The sequence below is a fragment of the Pseudochaenichthys georgianus genome, chromosome 18 (assembly GCF_902827115.2).
Source record: "Pseudochaenichthys georgianus chromosome 18, fPseGeo1.2, whole genome shotgun sequence".
In the NCBI taxonomy this organism is placed as follows: domain Eukaryota; kingdom Metazoa; phylum Chordata; class Actinopteri; order Perciformes; family Channichthyidae; genus Pseudochaenichthys; species Pseudochaenichthys georgianus.
In genome coordinates this window covers 8,662,278-8,680,802 of record NC_047520.1, presented here as the reverse complement: position 1 = coordinate 8,680,802, position 18,525 = coordinate 8,662,278, and the positions used below count along the sequence as shown (strand labels likewise).

The following is an 18,525-nucleotide window of genomic DNA, read 5'->3' as shown; positions in this document are numbered from 1 at the left end:
CTGAAGATTTGATTAATAAATACTGTGCAGCGAGTATGGTGGAATCAACAAATTGTCAGGAAGTGAAGCACAACTGAATGCTTTACAGACAGGTGGCAGTTCTCATCGTTTATTCACCAGAAGGACCGGAAGCTGTGTTTTTTTTTAACTTTGTTGAGCACACTTACCAGAATGAGGAAGTTTAGTGCCTCCCACTGCGTGTGTTCACATGCTGCGACTGCACCGCGACGACGAGACCTCCGATGGACGTCTACCAGGAGGCTGTGGGATATCTCACGTCACAGCATGTACCAGGTGAGACAGGAAGACGCGTTTTATAAGAAAAAGTTCATTTATAATGCATTATACCTTCTGTTTTAATGACAACACTGAAATAACCCAACCCCGAAATGTAGTCATGCACTCATTATTTGTTGAGAATGCATGCATGTGTCTACAGGACAATCTCATTGATCTTTTAAGGAACAACTTCACGAAGAGGGGAAGCAGATAAGGGAACTTACTAAATATTCATCCCACATACTGCATTACTAGTTATGCATCGTGTGTGTTTGTGTGTCAGCTGTAGTCCAAACGGAGACTGAGGTCATGGAGGAGGATGTGTTCCAGGAGGAAGCCGATTCCTGTCCTCTCTCTCCTCTTCATCCCCAGAGCGTAGACTTCCCCGACACCCCGGTGCGTTTTTATGTTTGAAGATTCAAAACCTTTTTATTATTTGCACAGGTTGTCCGTCCTATTATTCTGAACGTGATATCTTCGTCCGAGGTATTTCTTTACATTTGGCACAATCTTTTGTTATGTAGACAAAACTCAAGAATGAATATGCACATTTTGGATTTTGCACACAATGTCTTGAATGAAGTGATTCACTTTTTCGGGACAAACAAATGTAAACTCGCGAAAACTTTGAGCTGCTTATCATAGTTTGTTTTTATTGTACCAGTTGTTAAGGAAGGGGAAAACATGAGGTTTAAGTGGGGGAAGACTTTATGTACATTTCATTACCGTATTTGTTAATACAAAAACAATATGTGAATTCCTCTGAAGCCTCCACGTCCAACTGACTTCAGACCTTTTCTGTCCCTATCAGAAAATGTATTTAAAGAATCCGGGGAAGTAAAAACAATAATCATTAAATGTTACCGTTGTGTTTTGTTGGATTTACTTCCTTTTTCCAAACCTCAGTGTGTAGAAAAGTATTGAAGAAGTAACCTGTTGACTTAGAGACATTTGAGTTGTATTACACCAAACAAAAAGCATATTTCCTGTTTTATGACTATCAATTATTAATCTGATTCAGCCTAATTGTATTTACTTGTAATGTCCCAACACTGACTTTGGTCATATTTGTTGGACGCCTGTGATTCCAGACGTTATCCAGCCCCGAGGAAATGCTAGAGAGGAGGCTCATGGTCCTGAAATGCATCGTGGAGAGTGAGGAGGTCTATCTCAGAGAGCTGGAGGCCCTGCTGATGGTAATAAACACATTAAAATAATGATCTTATTTTAGCATCAAACCGTGCTGTCAACTCACGCTATTCTCTGGTCTATTCTATTTTGCAAAAAAGTGGAATAACCCCGTTTAAAATGACAGTTAAACTTCCCCTTTGTTATTCTGCTGTCACCAAAAAGGAGAAAACAACTCTTTATATCATGTAGCCTGCAGGAGAATCAGCAAAGCACTTTTATTTTGAGTCCAATTTGACATGACATGAACGTAAGGTAGTCCTTGGTTTGTTTTCTGTGTGTATACTGTGTCTGAGTGTGAGCCGCTGTCGGGTGCGGTTAGCGTTGTGTCATCCAACGTTATGAGTGTCCTGATTGTTAGCTTCCTTGTTTAACAACACTTTGTTCTCACTAGAGACGAGGTTCCCCTTTTATTTCTCTTAAAAGATTGATACCCCTCTCATGCCTAAAGTTAATATGAAGCTACGGCTAGCAGGTGGCTAGCTTAGATAACAACATGCTTACTGTAGCTTATGAACACATTTGAGAGAAGTATCAATTATCTAATTTAAAGGCCCCCTATTGTACTGTTTTTCATCAATATATTACAGGTCTCAGATAGAAAACATGTCTCTGAAGTGTTTGGCTCCAAACACCAAACAGATCGTTGCAGCATTACCCATAATCCCCTCTGTTTCAGCCCTGTTTCCAAAGTGCTGATTCTCTGTCTGTTACTTTAGATGAAAATAAGGAGCCCCTCCCCACGCCCCTCTGAGAGACATTTGGTTACAAAGAACTCGATGGTGCTCTAGGAGGAGATTCAGGTGATAAGGGGGGGGGTTACCTTGGTTGGTGATTGGCTAATGGTTACACAAGCCAACAAACGTTATGACATCATTAAGTGGCCCAAATCTGATCAGCTCATTTTCTGCTCAGTTTTTACAGAACTGGATCAGGATGAAAAGAGAGGGGGTCTTTGTTCCTGAGACTTTCAGAGTCTCTTTACACAGAGGGGACACATGTTGATGTAGAAGAGACATGAAGAAGAGGGGACACATGTTGATGTAGAAGAGACGTGAAGAAGAGGGGACACATGTTGATGTAGAAGAGACATGAAGAAGAGGGGACACATGTTGATGTAGAAGAGACATGGAGAAGAGGGGACACATGTTGATGTAGAAGAGACATGAAGAAGAGGGGACACATGTTGATGTAGAAGAGACATGAAGAAGAGGGGACACATGTTGATGTAGAAGAGACATGGAGAAGAGGGGACACATGTTGATGTAGAAGAGACATGAAGAAGAGGGGACACATGTTGATGTAGAAGAGACGTGAAGAAGAGGGGACACATGTTGATGTAGAAGAGACGTGAAGAAGAGGGGACACATGTTGATGTAGAAGAGACATGAAGAAGAGGGGACACATGTTGATGTAGAAGAGACGTGGAGAAGAGGGGACACATGTTGATGTAGAAGAGACGTGAAGAAGAGGGGACACATGTTGATGTAGAAGAGACATGAACAAGAGGGGACACATGTTGATGTAGAAGAGACATGAAGAAGAGGGGACACATGTTGATGTAGAAGAGACATGAAGAAGAGGGGACACATGTTGATGTAGAAGAGACATGAAGAAGAGGGGACACATGTTGATGTAGAAGAGACGTGAAGAAGAGGGGACACATGTTGATGTAGAAGAGACGTGAAGAAGAGACGACACATGTTGATGTAGAAGAGACGTGAAGAAGAGGGGACACATGTTGATGTAGAAGAGTGGTGGAGAAGAGGGGACACATGTTGATGTAGAAGAGACGTGAAGAAGAGGGGACACATGTTGATGTAGAAGAGACATGAACAAGAGGGGACACATGTTGATGTAGAAGAGACATGAAGAAGAGGGGACACATGTTGATGTAGAAGAGACATGAAGAAGACGGGAAAACATGTTGATGTAGAAGAGACATGGAGAAGAGGGGACACATGTTGATGTAGAAGAGACATGAAGAAGAGGGGACACATGTTGATGTAGAAGAGACATGAAGAAGAGGGGACACATGTTGATGTAGAAGAGACATGAAGAAGAGGGGACACATGTTGATGTAGAAGAGACATGAAGAAGAGGGGACACGTGTTGATGTAGAAGAGACATGAAGAAGAGAGGACACGTGTTGATGTAGAAGAGACATGAAGAAGAGGGGACACGTGTTGATGTAGAAGAGACATGAAGAAGAGGGGACACGTGTTGATGTAGAAGAGACGTGAAGAAGAGGGGACACATGTTGATGTAGAAGAGACATGAAGAAGAGGGGACACATGTTGATGTAGAAGAGACGTGAAGAAGAGGGGACACATGTTGATGTAGAAGAGACATGAACAAGAGGGGACACATGTTGATGTAGAAGAGACATGAAGAAGAGGGGACACATGTTGATGTAGAAGAGACGTGAAGAAGAGGGGACACATGTTGATGTAGAAGAGACGTGAAGAAGAGGGGACACATGTTGATGTAGAAGAGACGTGAAGAAGAGGGGACACATGTTGATGTAGAAGAGACATGAAGAAGAGGGGACACATGTTGATGTAGAAGAGACGTGGAGAAGAGGGGACACATGTTGATGTAGAAGAGACGTGAAGAAGAGGGGACACATGTTGATGTAGAAGAGACGTGAACAAGAGGGGACACATGTTGATGTAGAAGAGACATGAAGAAGAGGGGACACATGTTGATGTAGAAGAGACATGAAGAAGAGGGGACACATGTTGATGTAGAAGAGACATGGAGAAGAGGGGACACATGTTGATGTAGAAGACACATGAAGAAGAGGGGACACATGTTGATGTAGAAGAGACATGAAGAAGAGGGGACACATGTTGATGTAGAAGAGACATGAAGAAGAGGGGACACATGTTGATGTAGAAGAGACATGAAGAAGAGGGGACACATGTTGATGTAGAAGAGACATGAAGAAGAGAGGACACATGTTGATGTAGAAGAGACATGAAGAAGAGGGGACACGTGTTGATGTAGAAGAGACATGAAGAAGAGGGGACACGTGTTGATGTAGAAGAGACGTGAAGAAGAGGGGACACATGTTGATGTAGAAGAGACATGAAGAAGAGGGGACACATGTTGATGTAGAAGAGACGTGAAGAAGAGGGGACACATGTTGATGTAGAAGAGACATGAAGAAGAGGGGACACGTGTTGATGTAGAAGAGACATGAAGAAGAGGGGACACGTGTTGATGTAGAAGAGACGTGAACAAGTGGACTTAGCATAATAGGTGAGCTTTAACTTCTGCACGAAGCAGGACGTGATGGTGCAAGAACAAATACACAACATTTCTTCTTTTTGTCTGCTATTTAAAGCGACTGCCTGTATGCATTCTTACACAACGTGACTCATTTGACCCAAAAGAACGTGCTCAGAGTTGTGGGTGTGTATATAACGTACTGTGTGTGTTTGCTGTTAGCAGCGCTAAAGTTGAGAGGCTGCTCAAACGCACCGAAATGACACTTTGCATCTCTGCTTGTGCGGCTCAATTATTCCCCTTCTTTTGGTTTCCCTGCAGCCCATGAAGGCCCTGCGCGCCTCAGCCGGGACGTCCAAGCCGGTTCTGTCCAGTCAGCAGGTCCAGACCGTGTTCTACCAGGTGCCTGAGATCAGTGACATGCACCAGAGCTTCTTCTCGGGCCTGAAGGAGCGTCTGAGCGCACACTGCCGCTCTGAGCCCGGCCCCGGGGAGGACGGGCAGATGAGCTACACCGGCTTCGAGCTGGTGGTGGGGGACCTGTTCCTGAAAATGGTGAGTCGTCGTCTATTGTGTCATGAATACAAAGTTACCTAAGAAATAAAAAGGCTACAACTGGTTTCCTTTGTTGGTTGGGTTAGGGTTAGACCTGAGTCGTGGGTAGAATTAGGGTAGGAATCCAATTAGAGTGGGGGTTAGGGTTAGGGTCATGCTATCAGGAAGTCCGAGAGCAGCAATGTGCCTTCTCAGCAATGGCTGTTTGTTTCAAGAAAAATGACTGTCAAAAAAATAGCCTTGGTCGCATTCATTCACCTCATTTATATTTTCAATTCATTTTCATTTCATCGTTTATTTAGCAGGGACAATGCACGTTAATGAACACTTCAAACAAAACAAATGCAAATAGTGTAAATATGCCGGATTTTAGCTTGGAGCTCATTTCCCTCACATAAAACATTTAAGAACATGACAATTATACACATAGCAAAAACAAATACATGATATGCAAAAGGTGCAAAAGAGCAAGAGCAGCATACACGTGGCAATACAATATAGCAGCAACAACATGTAAAGTGCAAGATAAGATACAAGAGATGCATAAAGTGCAGTGAGCGGTGACTCCACGTCTGTCTCTCATCCATTCTTTGAGTTGACCTTTGAAGCTATTGAGAGTGGGACAATCCGTGTCTCAGTTGGGAGGCTATTCCACAATGAGCTGCCTTTAATGGAGAGGACATTTTGTCCAAAAGTGGTCCGTCTGCGGTGGACTTCAATCAATCAATCAATGTTTATTTATAGCCCAATATCACAAATGTTACATTTGTCTCAGTGGTCTTCACAGTGTGTACAGAGTATCAGTATGACAATACTCTGTCCTTAGACCCTCTGTCCTTAGACCCTCTGTCCTTAGACCCTCACATCGTACAAGGAAAAACTTCCGAAGAAAACCCACAGTTTAAAGGGAACATGGGAGAAACCTCAGGGAGAGCAACAGAGGAGGGATCCCTCTCCCAGGACGGACAGACGTGCAATAGATGCCGTGTGCAAATTGAAAAGATAATACATTTGCAACATAGGTAGTCCAAGTGTTTGGAAATGCATGTGTGTATAATGGGAAGATGAATCCACGAGGATATCCATCCAGAACCTACAGTATGATCCAGGACTTCACAGTCTCCTCTGGTGGTTTCTGACCTATGCAGCGTCCAGTGTGTTTTCTGTGGGTGGGGGGGGGCCAGTCCATATAAACATTTATAAATAAAGCACATACTTTTAAAAGACTTAAAATGGTCAAAACTTAAGAAATGGTGTTTCTCAAGGATGGTAGGCCTTTGGCGGTATGAATGTGGCTTTCTGTCAAACACCTTGATCTTGGATACTTTCTTAATATGTTTCTTAAAAGTCAAGTTCGAGTCCAGTATGACTCCAAGATACTTGAACTGGGAGACTAGTTCTATTTCTGCTCCGTTTAAAACACGTTGGATCCTTCCATTTTGACTGAACATCATGCATACTGTGTTTTACGTTGAACTGTAACCCGTTGTCATTGTTTTGGTTAAAAACGTTCTGTTGCTCCAAGGGGATAAACAGTCAATCAATGCTGCTCCCATCAAATCCCAAAACTAATATCCACTTTTTTTCTTGCTGTCAATGATTTACAGTTAATATGATTTAATTACATTTTAATACAGTTTTTAGTATTCACACATCCATATAACCTTTTTGGATTGTGTTCATTTTTACAAGAACAAAATGGTATGTATTGTTTTAATAAGAATAAAACCAAACCAACATTTAAAAAAACACACATGTTTGCCTGTCTCAGCACAGCTGTAACTAATGACGCTAACGAGGGCTCCACAGAGAAGCCTGTCAGAGAGCCAGCTGTGTGCAGCCCTCGTTAGCGTGATCTGTTCCACCTGTGTCTCTCCTGCTTTGAGGAGGGCCAGTTGAACCTGGCCTCACCTTGATGAGAGCCTGTAAAACACCTGTGCTTGTGTAGTGTTTTGATAGTTCTCTAAATGAGGGTGTGTGGCAATGTGTGTGTTTGTCAAGCGGCTTAAATCAGAGCTCATCATCAGGCACATGCTAACCTCTCTTATTATGAACGCTGCTGAGGCTGATAGTAACATGATTGGAGCTAAGATGAAAGCAGTGAATGAAAACAGATGACCAGAAAACAAACCTGTGTTTTGAATCTGGTCTGAATGAGTTTGAAAACCCTGGAATCAGCGTCCAGACTCAGCATGACTCAGGATCTGAAGTGTGTGTCCACAAACGATGTGTAACACCAAAAACTAAATCTTGAAATCTTGCAAATATGCACGTGGCTGAGGGCGAGAAGTGCAGTGGGAACAGATTTAGAGAATAAATGATGAACTACAAGAAGTATTTGACGTCTTTATATTCTGGAAGACAATATTAGAACAATGATTTGCATTTTGAACATTAGATCATAAAACGATGTTTTAGAAACCCACATTTTAGTGGTGTTCCCCCCCCCCCCCCCCGTCCCCCCCCCCCCCCCCCCGTCCCACCTCCCCCAATCATCTATCTGATATTCTGCGTCTGCAGGTCAACCAGCTTGGTCTGTACGGTGGTTTCATTGGAAACTATGAGGAAGCTGTTCAAGTCGTTCGCAAGTGCACACAGTCGGACCCTCGCTTCCGGACCCTGGCCCAGGTACCACAAACCTCCAGAGGAGCACGTACTGGGACATGTTCAAACGTATCCTAACCTCACCTTTTCTTCCGTCTCTCCAGAGCATGATGTCCAACATCGGCTCGGACAAAACTCGTACCAAATACACATTTGAAGGTACAGAATGTAAATGTGTGGTTTTTGTATGACTTATTGGCGGACACGGTGTCTGATTGCTGTTTTTGTCATTGCAGCGCTACTTTACAAGCCTTTGGACAGAGTCACCAAGACCACGCTTGTGCTGCTTGTGAGATAATCATTCCCAAACCTCCCATAGCTTCTACTGTTCTGATTATGCTCATCTTTCCAACCAACTCCAGTACCAGGAAATAGCCTTATCCTACTTTCTCCCCACACTTTCTGACTCGGCATCCTCTCTGTGATCCTGTAGGACCTCCTGAAGACGACTCCAGAAACCCACCAAGACTTCGCACTGTTACAGGAAGCTCTCAGATTGTCCCGCAGCTTCCTGTCTGGTGTCAACGAGAGTTCACAGAGCAAACGAGGGGTCACGCTCAGTCACGGCATGGTGAGGCATACACTGCGCAAAATCTGGCCAAGATGGTTATGAAAAAGTCGTTGATACTTTACCCCAGAACATGTTGTGTTTGTGTGTGACTCAACAGAGACGTAAGCTGATGCGTGACGGCTTTGTGGTGGACGCGAGCGAGGGGGAACGCCACATGCGTCACCTCTTCCTCTACACCGACCTCCTGCTGTGCACCAGATTCAAACATGCAACCAGAGGGTGAGCTAGGGCTGCTCGATTATGGCAAAAATCATAATCTCGATTATTTGGGTCAACAATTGATATCACGATTATTAAAAAAACGATTATCCATTTACTTTGAAAATATCAATTTATTGGAGAATTTTTTTTGAACAGTATGTTTTTAACAGTTGATTACCCTGAACCTTAAGTTTAATTCAACTGAAAAACCAATAAAAAAATGTATATATTTAAAAAAAAAAAAAAAAAAGAAGTAATAATAATAAAAAATAATCGTTTATTTCGATTACGTTGTTTTCTTAATCGTTGCAAGCCATAATCGTAATTGTGATTAAAATACGATTAATTGAGCAGGGTGAGCGCAGAAAGAGAAACCATTGGGGTCATAACGATTTTTTGTCTTGTGTAACCATTAGCCAATCACCAACCAAGGTAACCCCCCCCCCCCTTATCACCTGAATCTCCTCCTAGAGCACCATCGAGTTCTTTGTAACCAAATCTCTCTCAGAGGGGCGTGGGGAGGGGCTCCTTATTTTCATCTAAAGTAACAGACGGAGAATCAGCACTTGTGAAACAGGGCTGAAACAGAGGGGATTATGGGTAATGCAATGATCTGTTTGGTGTTTGGAGCCAAACACTTCAGAGAAATGTTTTGTATATATCTGAGACCTGTAACATATTGATGAAAAACAGTATCATAGGGGACCTTTAAAGAGACCAGCAGCTTATAACACTGCATGTAATCTTCCAGGAAGCAGGACCAGTACAGGTTCGGCTGGTTTCTGCCCCTCGCTGGCCTCAAACTTCGCTGGGTCGTAGATCAACATCGTCCTCCAGACGCACAGCTTCGCCTACACACCATAAGAACAAAGATGCACCTCCTGCGTCAGCAGCTACGACAACACGCAGTATGTGTTGACGCAGAGAGAAGAGGATGGGCGGTGCTTTTTAACAGCTGGTTAATTGATGTCATGTGTTTGTGTAAAGCAGGGGTCCAAGGGTTTGGCTTTTGCAGCTCGCAGCAGAAAGAAACTGGAGCAGGTGGAGCTGATGCTGCTCACACACTCCCCGGCTTACACACTGGAGCTGCACAGCCCCAGCGGCAAGGTATACACACATGATCTCTCACATCGCAGTTTTATATAATAATCATTCAAAGTACCATTTTGAAAATGTGTTTTACCTCCGACAGAGTCACACTCTCCTCCTCTCCTCGCTGTATGAGCTTGAAGAATGGAGGGAAGCCATCCACAAACTCACTGCAGACAGTAAGTCCAGTTTCTTTCACACCAATCTGCCACAAGATTTTATTTAACGTTTTTTGGGGTCTCGAGCTTACTAACGGTTGTTGGAAATCAATACATTTATCAGCAAGCAGTACTGGAGACGTGTCAACACGATGGTGGTTATTGAGAAGTACGAAGTGTTGGTTAAGGGAGAAGGTGCTGTGAGTCAGTCTGCATAGGGGAGAAACACTGTTCTCTAAGATCACACACACACACACACACGCACACACGCACACGCACACACGCACACACACACACACACACACACACACACACACACACACACACACACACACACACACACACACACACACACACACACACACACACACACACACACACACACACCAGTGTCATTGCATGGGTTCTTACTACATACACTAAGGAAAAAGGATGCTAAGACACACAAGTCTGCATAGTGCATCATCACCAAATCAGCATCAACTTAACTTTGAACAGTTTATCAAAGCGTTGTTAACCAAATGCTTTTTGTTTTTGATTGTTGGATGGACAAAGCAAGCAGTTTAAAGGATTTTTCTTAAGATGGCAAAATGTGGTTTTATTACCATTTAATAAGGAAACAAGCGTCATATAAAAAGTAGTGACAATAAACAATGGCCTCAGTCTTAGCGAAGCTTTATTCGGGTTAATGGGATTAAAAATACTGTGTTTTATCATCCTTTGCTATTAAAGATGATTTGCAATGATAAAATACATACTTTCTTTTGTATAATTACATTTTTAATGGAAATAATAACTCTATAAACCAGTTCAAACACATTCTATCAAATGCATTAAATTGCATTCGAATGGGAACAATGAAAATGAAAGCCAAGTAATTCACATTTCAGCCGAGTATAAATGAAGTAACCAAAGCCTCACTCGCATTGTTCTCCATTAGCCCGTGTGTGTGTTCAGTCAGCTGACTGGAGCCTATACTGCTGTGTGTTCCTCAGACATAGAGACCGTCCCCCCCGACCTGCTCACCCTCACCAGCGCATGTGTGAAACTGAGAATGACGCAGCAGCCGCCACTTCACAGCACCAACGCCGGTACGACCACCATCTCTGCCCCCCCCCCCCCCGCCTGTCCGTCCTCGTCCCCTCTCCTCAGACTCACATCCTGTATCTGAAACGCAATACACCGACTGTGAGCTCGACGCTTTTGATCTTTTAGTGCTGGCTTTCAAACCTTTTCAACACTTTGTGTCTTTCTCGTCGGGACGATTAAATCCAAAGAGCTTCTGGTTATTTATGTCTTTGTCTCTCAGCAGTGCAGGACGAGATGTGTCTGTGTGGGACTCTGAGTGTGGCCGTGCACTCTGCCTGTGGCCTGCAGCAACCAGCCTGTATGGGAATTACTATTACAATGAATCACAATGATACATATTTAAATGTGCCCCCAGTTGAAGGGATTCTGTCAGAAGGTGAATCAGAGGTCTCTTAGTTATCGGTTCTCTTTTTCTTTTAGCGGTATACGTGTGTGTGGAAGTGGATGGATATGAGTTCTATGATAAACAAGCCACGACACACTCATCAATCCACAGCCTCAACCCACATTGGGACCAGGTGAGCTCAAAGTACAATGTTTATTCACATGGAAAAAAAAGTGATATGAAATGCAGATGACTCGACCGTCAGACCAGGGTGGGAAAAGACTTCTTCATGTCTAGACAGCATCGGACACGATGTCTTCGGGAGGATTTAATAGTCGCAGTACGGTCAGACCGTGCTACGCTTTGAACATGATCAGTGGCAGTAAAATGTACACCAAATCCAACCGGTAGCCAGGATCAAAAGGCTTTAAAATAAGACATGAATGCTCCCGTTGTGGCTGTAGTGTTAACACCACGCTGTGTCTGTCACACAGGAGCTGCAGTTCCAGGTGGACGCGGCTCAGGAGCTGAGGCTGCTCTGCGTGAGCCAGGCTGACGGAAAGAATGATACTGTCTTGGGAAAAACTTCTGTAAAGGTATGACGTACACTGGGCTTTTGATCCATATCCTCTTGAAATCAGGCATTTAACACACAGCTCAGAAGTGCACCAAAAGCTATACAATCTCATCGATCTCGACAATTTCCGTTTGGACGTTTTCATCTTTACTGTTCTAGTACACTCTCACCAATTCCATCAGTGTTTCCAACTTTTATCAGCAACCAAACACTCAGATAAACGGACCTCTCAGCACCAAATGTAAAAGTTAAAGTTGGTACTAGCTAGGTCATTCTTAAGAGTGATTATAAGAGCACGATATTTCCCTTGGAGACCAAAACAGAGAGTAAACATTCCTCTTACATCGAGCAACATCAAGACTCTGAATGTTGCTCCATAACTTCAGGATGTATTTATAGGCAATTGTTGTTTTTATTTCACACTGTGTGTCCATGTTCTTCTGCCCAAAAGTGCATGAAAAAACCACCAATGCTCTAATGATATCACTAAATGTTGTTTTTCTTCATTTTTGATGTGGACTTTCAGTTGGAATCTAAAACCCTGAATGAGCGATGGAGGAGACAGACGCTACACCTCGGCCAGGTGGATGTGACCGTCTCCCTGAAGTTCTCCCCCCACCCTCTTGAACCCCCCAGCGCTACAGCTCCTCTACATCCTGTCTTCTGCGTCCCCATTGAAATTGTTACTCAGTAAGTCGTTGAAATACAAAATGGGTTGTTGCTGAACCCGTCTGGGCTAATGTGGTTGTTTCAAAGGCTCAGCTACTTTGAAGAAGTGAGTGGTTTGTTGTGTGGTAGCACCAAGTGGGCTGAAGAGAAGCAGAAGTGTGGCAAGAGAGGAATCTGAAATGAAGCGACGCTTACATATGAAATATCTGAAGTGGGATTTCCGTCCTTATACTTTCTGTTGCCTGGCAGACAGGAAGGAGTGATGGTGCCCCACGTGGTGCGCTGCTGCGCCGAGGAGGTGGAGAGGAGAGGCCTGGCGGAGGTGGGGATCTACAGGATTTCCGGATCCTCCAGTGATATCAACACGCTGAAGAGTGTCTTCAACAGCAGTAAGAATCATTCAAGTTTCAGTTTCAGTTGTCATTCAAACAGTCAGACAGACTGGTTCACACAGACCTCAGCTTCCTGCCGATTTGAAGACCATGCTAGCAGCTCTGACTCACTCACAGCAGTATGCTAATATGCTAACGTTCAGTGGGGTTATTGTTTTCCATGTGAGTTTAGCCGGTTAAATGCTAACATTTATTTAGTTCTTAGAAATCACAACTGATGCTGGTTTGAATGTCAGAAGTTTGGTGAGTTTTTTTTATCTCAAATGTAATGAAATGATAATTTAGTGATGTTGATGACGGAATGAGGATCTCTGGATATTTAGTTTATCCTCTGGGGACCATGCACAAAATGTCACTGCATCCGTTCAATAGTAATCTAGATATTTCCACTGTTAACCAAAGACCTTTAATTGTGGCTCGACAGGAAAAGTCAGAGGATCACCCAAATTCATTTAAGGATCAACCTCTGGGGACCATGAGCATATTACAGTTGTTACAGCAGTCTTTACCAAATGACAATCATGTGGAAATGTTCAAATATCTCATGTTTGCTACACATTTCAAATCCTCCTGTACATACAACTCATTCTGACCCGTGCTGCCTATATCCAGATGCTGTTTCTTAGCACTCTGACAAGACGTTTTCTCTTGAGGTCACAAAGAAGGAAGTCTGTGACCTGAGAAGTTGCAGTAACATTGGTAACAACCATCATGTGTCTGGCATGCTCAGATCTGCGTGACGCTGTAACCAGGCTGAGGAGGGCGGAAGTGAACGTGGTCTCTGGTGTCCTCAAACTGTACATCAGAGAGCTGCCGGAGCCCCTCATCCCCGCCGACAAGTTTCAGAGCCTGGCCAGGTCGCTGGGTAGGAAACGTGACAAAAACATGTCTCAGGCCTTTTGCTGTTATTCATAGACAGATAATTCATCACATAAACGGGATTCTTAAATGTTTATTTTCATATAGATTAGTGAACACTGTCATTCAATCGCCTGAAATGCAATCCCTCAACAAAAGAATTGGTAGAAATTAAAATGCAATATCCATGTTTTTTGTTGAAGGCTACAATGTGTAGCTTGTACATGTTGACTGCAACAGCTTTAAATGATTCCGGTATTATTTCAGAGTAACTCTAACCCCGTTGTTGTTTAAACCAAGTAAACTAAACTTGAAGTGCTCTGAACTTCACAGATCTCTCTGTCCTTTAGAGATCCAGGACGTAGACTCCCGGCTGGTCTCCTTGTTCTCCGTGCTGCACTCCTGTCCCGCTCCCAACCGCAACACCTTCCTGTTCATCCTGCACCACCTCCAGAGGTCTGACAACAATCCCACAGCATCAAAAGACTCCTGACTTGAATATATCTTTCATTATTTCTAACATTTTCTCTCCAGAGTCTCTGAGAGGCAAGACACCAACAAGATGACTCTGATGAACCTGGCTACGGTATTCGGTCCCAGCCTCTTACGCCTCCCTGTGGCGGAACTGGGACACATCGGCTCCTCCACGGATATGTCTGTGGAGGTGGTGCTGCAGGTGGGAATGTAGCAGGAGAAGGACTGCTGAATAGAGGAGATGATTGATGTCTCAACACAGCTCAACACATTCTCTAGTAACACATGGGCTTTGTTTTCTAAACAATTGCATTTGAGGATTCTTTGGTTCTCTGTTGGTATTAGAAAAGATACTGTCAAAAATAGTTCCCAAATGAGTCATTTTATATTTATTTCATCAGTTAGTTGTAATGTTTAATTTGTAACATGACGATTTGAACGCCATTTTTGAAGCTTCTCGACAGAATAGAGTAATCATAAAGAAATGCAGAATAGTCTTTTGTTGACCAACAAGTAATTAAATTAACAGGAAATACTGGAGTCACCTATAAAATATCAACCAATTGCTAAAACTATTAGAATAGATTTATAAAGGACATGACTATAGGTTGCTCCAGCTAGACTAAAACATCTAGATCAGGGGTGGGCAATTATTTTTCCCAGGGGGCCAAATGAGCAACTGAAAATATTTTGGAGGGCCGGGCCAAAATGCCGAACTCAATTATGCATAATATACATTTTATTTCTATATAAAAAGCAGTAAATGGCATTGTTTTGACCGCTGGTAAGAGTGTATGTTATTATTTGGCAATTAAAAGGTGAGATTAGCTTTCAAAAATATCATTTATTCAAATATAATTTCCAAAATGTGAAACATTTGACTCATTTTCAGGCACATTAATAACAAAGGGCATTTTGAGTTTCATATACTATTGAAACAAGGATTTTCTTAGCTTTCTAAAGACATCACATCATCTTTGTAGCCAAAATAAACAAGACATGTCACTGAACTGTGTAACTGTGTAAAGAAAAGTGTTCCAGTTTTCTAGCCTTTTTGACTTGACATGCCTATATTAAACATTTAATGTTTTCAGAACTGTGCAAAAAAAAAAAAAAAATCATCAAGTGTCCCATTTCACTTGTTATATTTCCACATTTTAGTGTTCTTCAGTTCTTTTTTTTCATTCAGTGTGAGAAATCCAGTCTCTGTTGAGCTTTAACAAGTCCATCAAAGTCAGGTTGAATGTCTGAGGTGGAGATGCGAAGCACAGCTGACAGATGTTCATCAGTGAGAGAGGATCTGTACCTGGATTTGGTAAACTTCATGACTGAGAATGTCTGTTCACATGTGTAGGTGGATCCAAAGAGAACCAACATCTTCTGAGCATGTCTCCTCATGTTTGGAAAGTTCTCCTCCTTGAGAGCAGAGTAGAACTCTAGCAGTGATGCTGACTTAAAGTGCTCTTTTAGTAGTGAATCAGACTGCAGGTCAATGAGTTCAAGCTGAACCTCAGTGGGTGCACGATCAACACTGCAGGTAAAGGGAGAGGAAACCAGCTGCATTTCACCCTCAACCTTTTTGAAATCTGGAAAACGCCTTGAAAATTCATCATGCAGTGCTCCTAACATGGATGAGTACCTGTGCCGGTGATCAGCTGATGGTTTGACTTCTTTCAGGGTTTTCATGTGTTCGAGATTGTTGCTGCCTAGTTGCCTTGAAATTAATTGCAACGTTGTCATGAAGGCTTTCACATGGCTCTGCATTTCATGAGCAACAAGGCCCTTGCCCTGCAGTTGTGTGTTCAGTGCATTCATCATTGCAGTCACATCAACAGCAAATGTTAAATCTGCCATCTAGTCCTTATCAGACAGCTCTGGGATGGTTTTGCCTTTCATCTCACAAAACTCTTTTATCTCTGATTTCAGAACCCAAAACCTTTTCAGCACTTTGCCCAGGCTGAGCTATCTGACAGCTGTGTGGTACCTGACATCCCCATGTTCGCTCTCTTGCTCCTCCAACAGTGAAACAAACTGCCTGTGATTTAATGCTCGCGCTCTGATGAACTGTTGTAGTAACAACATCAACCACATGGCTAAGTGTTAGCACTGACTTGCACAACGCTTGCTGATGAATAATACAATATATAAACACCCATTTCTGCTATGCGTTGAGTTCACTCACTTTATCTTGCATTCTTTTCAAAAGCCCAACATTTTTCCCTGTCAAAATCGGACATCCATCCGTAGTGACACCTGCCAGTCTGTCCCATTCGAGTCCATGCATGCGTTTACCTCGGTGAACAGATCACTCCCCGTTGTGGTTCCTTTCATTGGCCGCATTGCTACCAGCTCCTCCGTAAGCTTGAAGTCGCGCGTTATCCCCCGGAGAAATATGAGCAGCTGGGCTGTGTCACGGACGTCACAGCTCTCATCCAAAGCCAAAGAAAAAAAGTCGAAGCTTCCCACTTCACTTTGCAGCGGAAACTCCAGATTCTCTGCGATGTCCTCCACCCTTCTCGTCACGGTGCGGCGGGACAGCGGGATGTTTTCAAACGCTTCTTTTTTCTCTGGGCATAGCAGTGCTGCAGACTCGACCATGCACTCTTTCACAAACTCCCCCTCCGAGAATGGCTTACTGTTCTGGGCGATTGTGTGGGCTATCACAAAGCTGGTTCTGGTCGCTGCATCTCTGTCTGCATGCAGCTTTGTAAAACAGCCTTGTTGTTTTTCTAGCTTTGCTAGTAAATCCGTTGATGTCCGCGCTGGTTCGGCATCAGTCAAGTTTTTGTATTTCGCGGCATGTTTTGTCTCGTAATGCTGTTTCAAATTGTACTCTTTAAACACGGCGACATGCTCCCCACAAACCAAACACACAGGTTTACCCTCGACTTCAGTAAAGAAAAAATTAGTAGTCCATATTTGTTTGAAAGTTCTGCTTTCGGCATCCACTTTTTTTGGCATGAGCCGACATTTTCGAATTTTTCAGAGGTGACAAGGAAGGTAGACACCCATTTCACGTGCACAGTTGACGTGCACGATTGCGTGCACTGTGAGAATAAATGGGCTTCAAAATAAAAGCAATGCGGTTTTAGTCCACCCATAAGATAATTAGAAAATATGTTTTATTTTCTAATTATCATGTAATCTTTCGCGGGCCGGTCAGAATCATCCCGCGGGCCGCATTTGGCCCGCGGGCCGTACAATGCCCAGGTCTGATCTAGATGAATAATTTACAAGCAATAACCTAAAGGAAACCCTTCAGAAATAAATTAGAACATATTTATTCTGTTTAACTAGGATTTTGCCTTAAAATAAAACAACTATATGAAATATAGCTAATTAATTAAAGGCATTAAAGGTAAAAAAAAGAGCTCTTCGGAAATAAATTATAATGAATGTGTAAAATAAAAAATAAAAATGGACTTTACTAAAAAATAGAATAGAATTTTAAACAATTGTTTATTTAGATAAAGAAGGGTTTGGGAAAAACACATTTCTTTATTTCACAAGTCCCGTGGAAAAGTATCCACGTGCATGTTGAAGAATACTTTATAAAACATATCTCTCTGTGTGTGTGTGTGTGTGTGTGTGTGTGTGTGTGTGTGTGTGTGTGTGTGTGTGTGTGTGTGTGTGTGTGTGTGTGTGTCAGGTCCAAGTGGTTTTCTGCTACCTGCAGTGCAACAACCTCCCTGAAGCCCAGACCTCTCTGCCACATGACACAGACTCTGAAGATGAGACCACCCACATGTGAGACCACCACCAGTGTCAAATACTGCGTGTGAAGAAATATCAGCAAACTCTTAACACAATAAAATTATTTATTGATAGAAATATGCACTGTGTCTATTTTGTCAGGGTTTTAAACCTGAAGGGTGACATTTTGATTTAGTGCAGTATCATTAGTCACAGATATATATATATATATATATACACTTCTTTTATATGCTGCATTCATTCTCACAAACCAGCTAGTAAGAGGCTTTCAATCTCTATTTGACTGATTTAGACAAAATCACATTTAATTATACAAAAATCCTATGTCAGATACATTTTGAAGATAAAAGTCCAATAATATACATTTTAAGCGTTATTATTTTCTATAAAAGTTCATTTTAAGTGAATAAATATGATTTCTAAATACCAGCATACTTGAAAAAAAACTACAAAAACAAAACAATTGGAAAAAATAAAGTCGATTATCTTACCTTTATTTTACCAGTCAAATGTAGAATTGGCCAGGATAAAATAAATAGTTAAAAATAAGT

The 18,525-nt window shown here is 42.5% G+C and overlaps 1 protein-coding gene across 4 annotated transcripts; it reads left to right on the top strand.

Annotated features, from left to right (window-relative positions):
- Positions 1-184: 184 nt before the first annotated feature.
- LOC117463828 (active breakpoint cluster region-related protein) lies at positions 185-18,093 on the top strand. Of its 4 annotated transcripts, none has more exons than XM_071206526.1 (22): positions 185-294; positions 563-675; positions 1,371-1,475; positions 5,020-5,253; positions 7,774-7,881; positions 7,962-8,016; positions 8,094-8,146; positions 8,291-8,428; positions 8,526-8,647; positions 9,381-9,537; positions 9,620-9,736; positions 9,822-9,897; positions 10,872-10,967; positions 11,186-11,263; positions 11,386-11,483; positions 11,785-11,886; positions 12,394-12,557; positions 12,786-12,925; positions 13,659-13,793; positions 14,137-14,242; positions 14,321-14,462; positions 17,910-18,093. In XM_071206526.1, the coding sequence occupies exons 1-22, from the start codon at positions 243-245 to the stop codon at positions 18,009-18,011; spliced, it is 2,493 nt and encodes an 830-aa protein (XP_071062627.1). In that variant the 5' UTR covers positions 185-242; the 3' UTR covers positions 18,012-18,093. The 4 variants fall into 4 exon arrangements, with proteins under 4 accessions (XP_071062627.1, XP_033962189.1, XP_071062626.1 ...); XM_034106298.2 differs by having other exon boundaries at positions 9,617-9,736; positions 11,189-11,263; XM_071206525.1 differs by having other exon boundaries at positions 9,617-9,736.
- Positions 18,094-18,525: the final 432 nt, after the last annotated feature.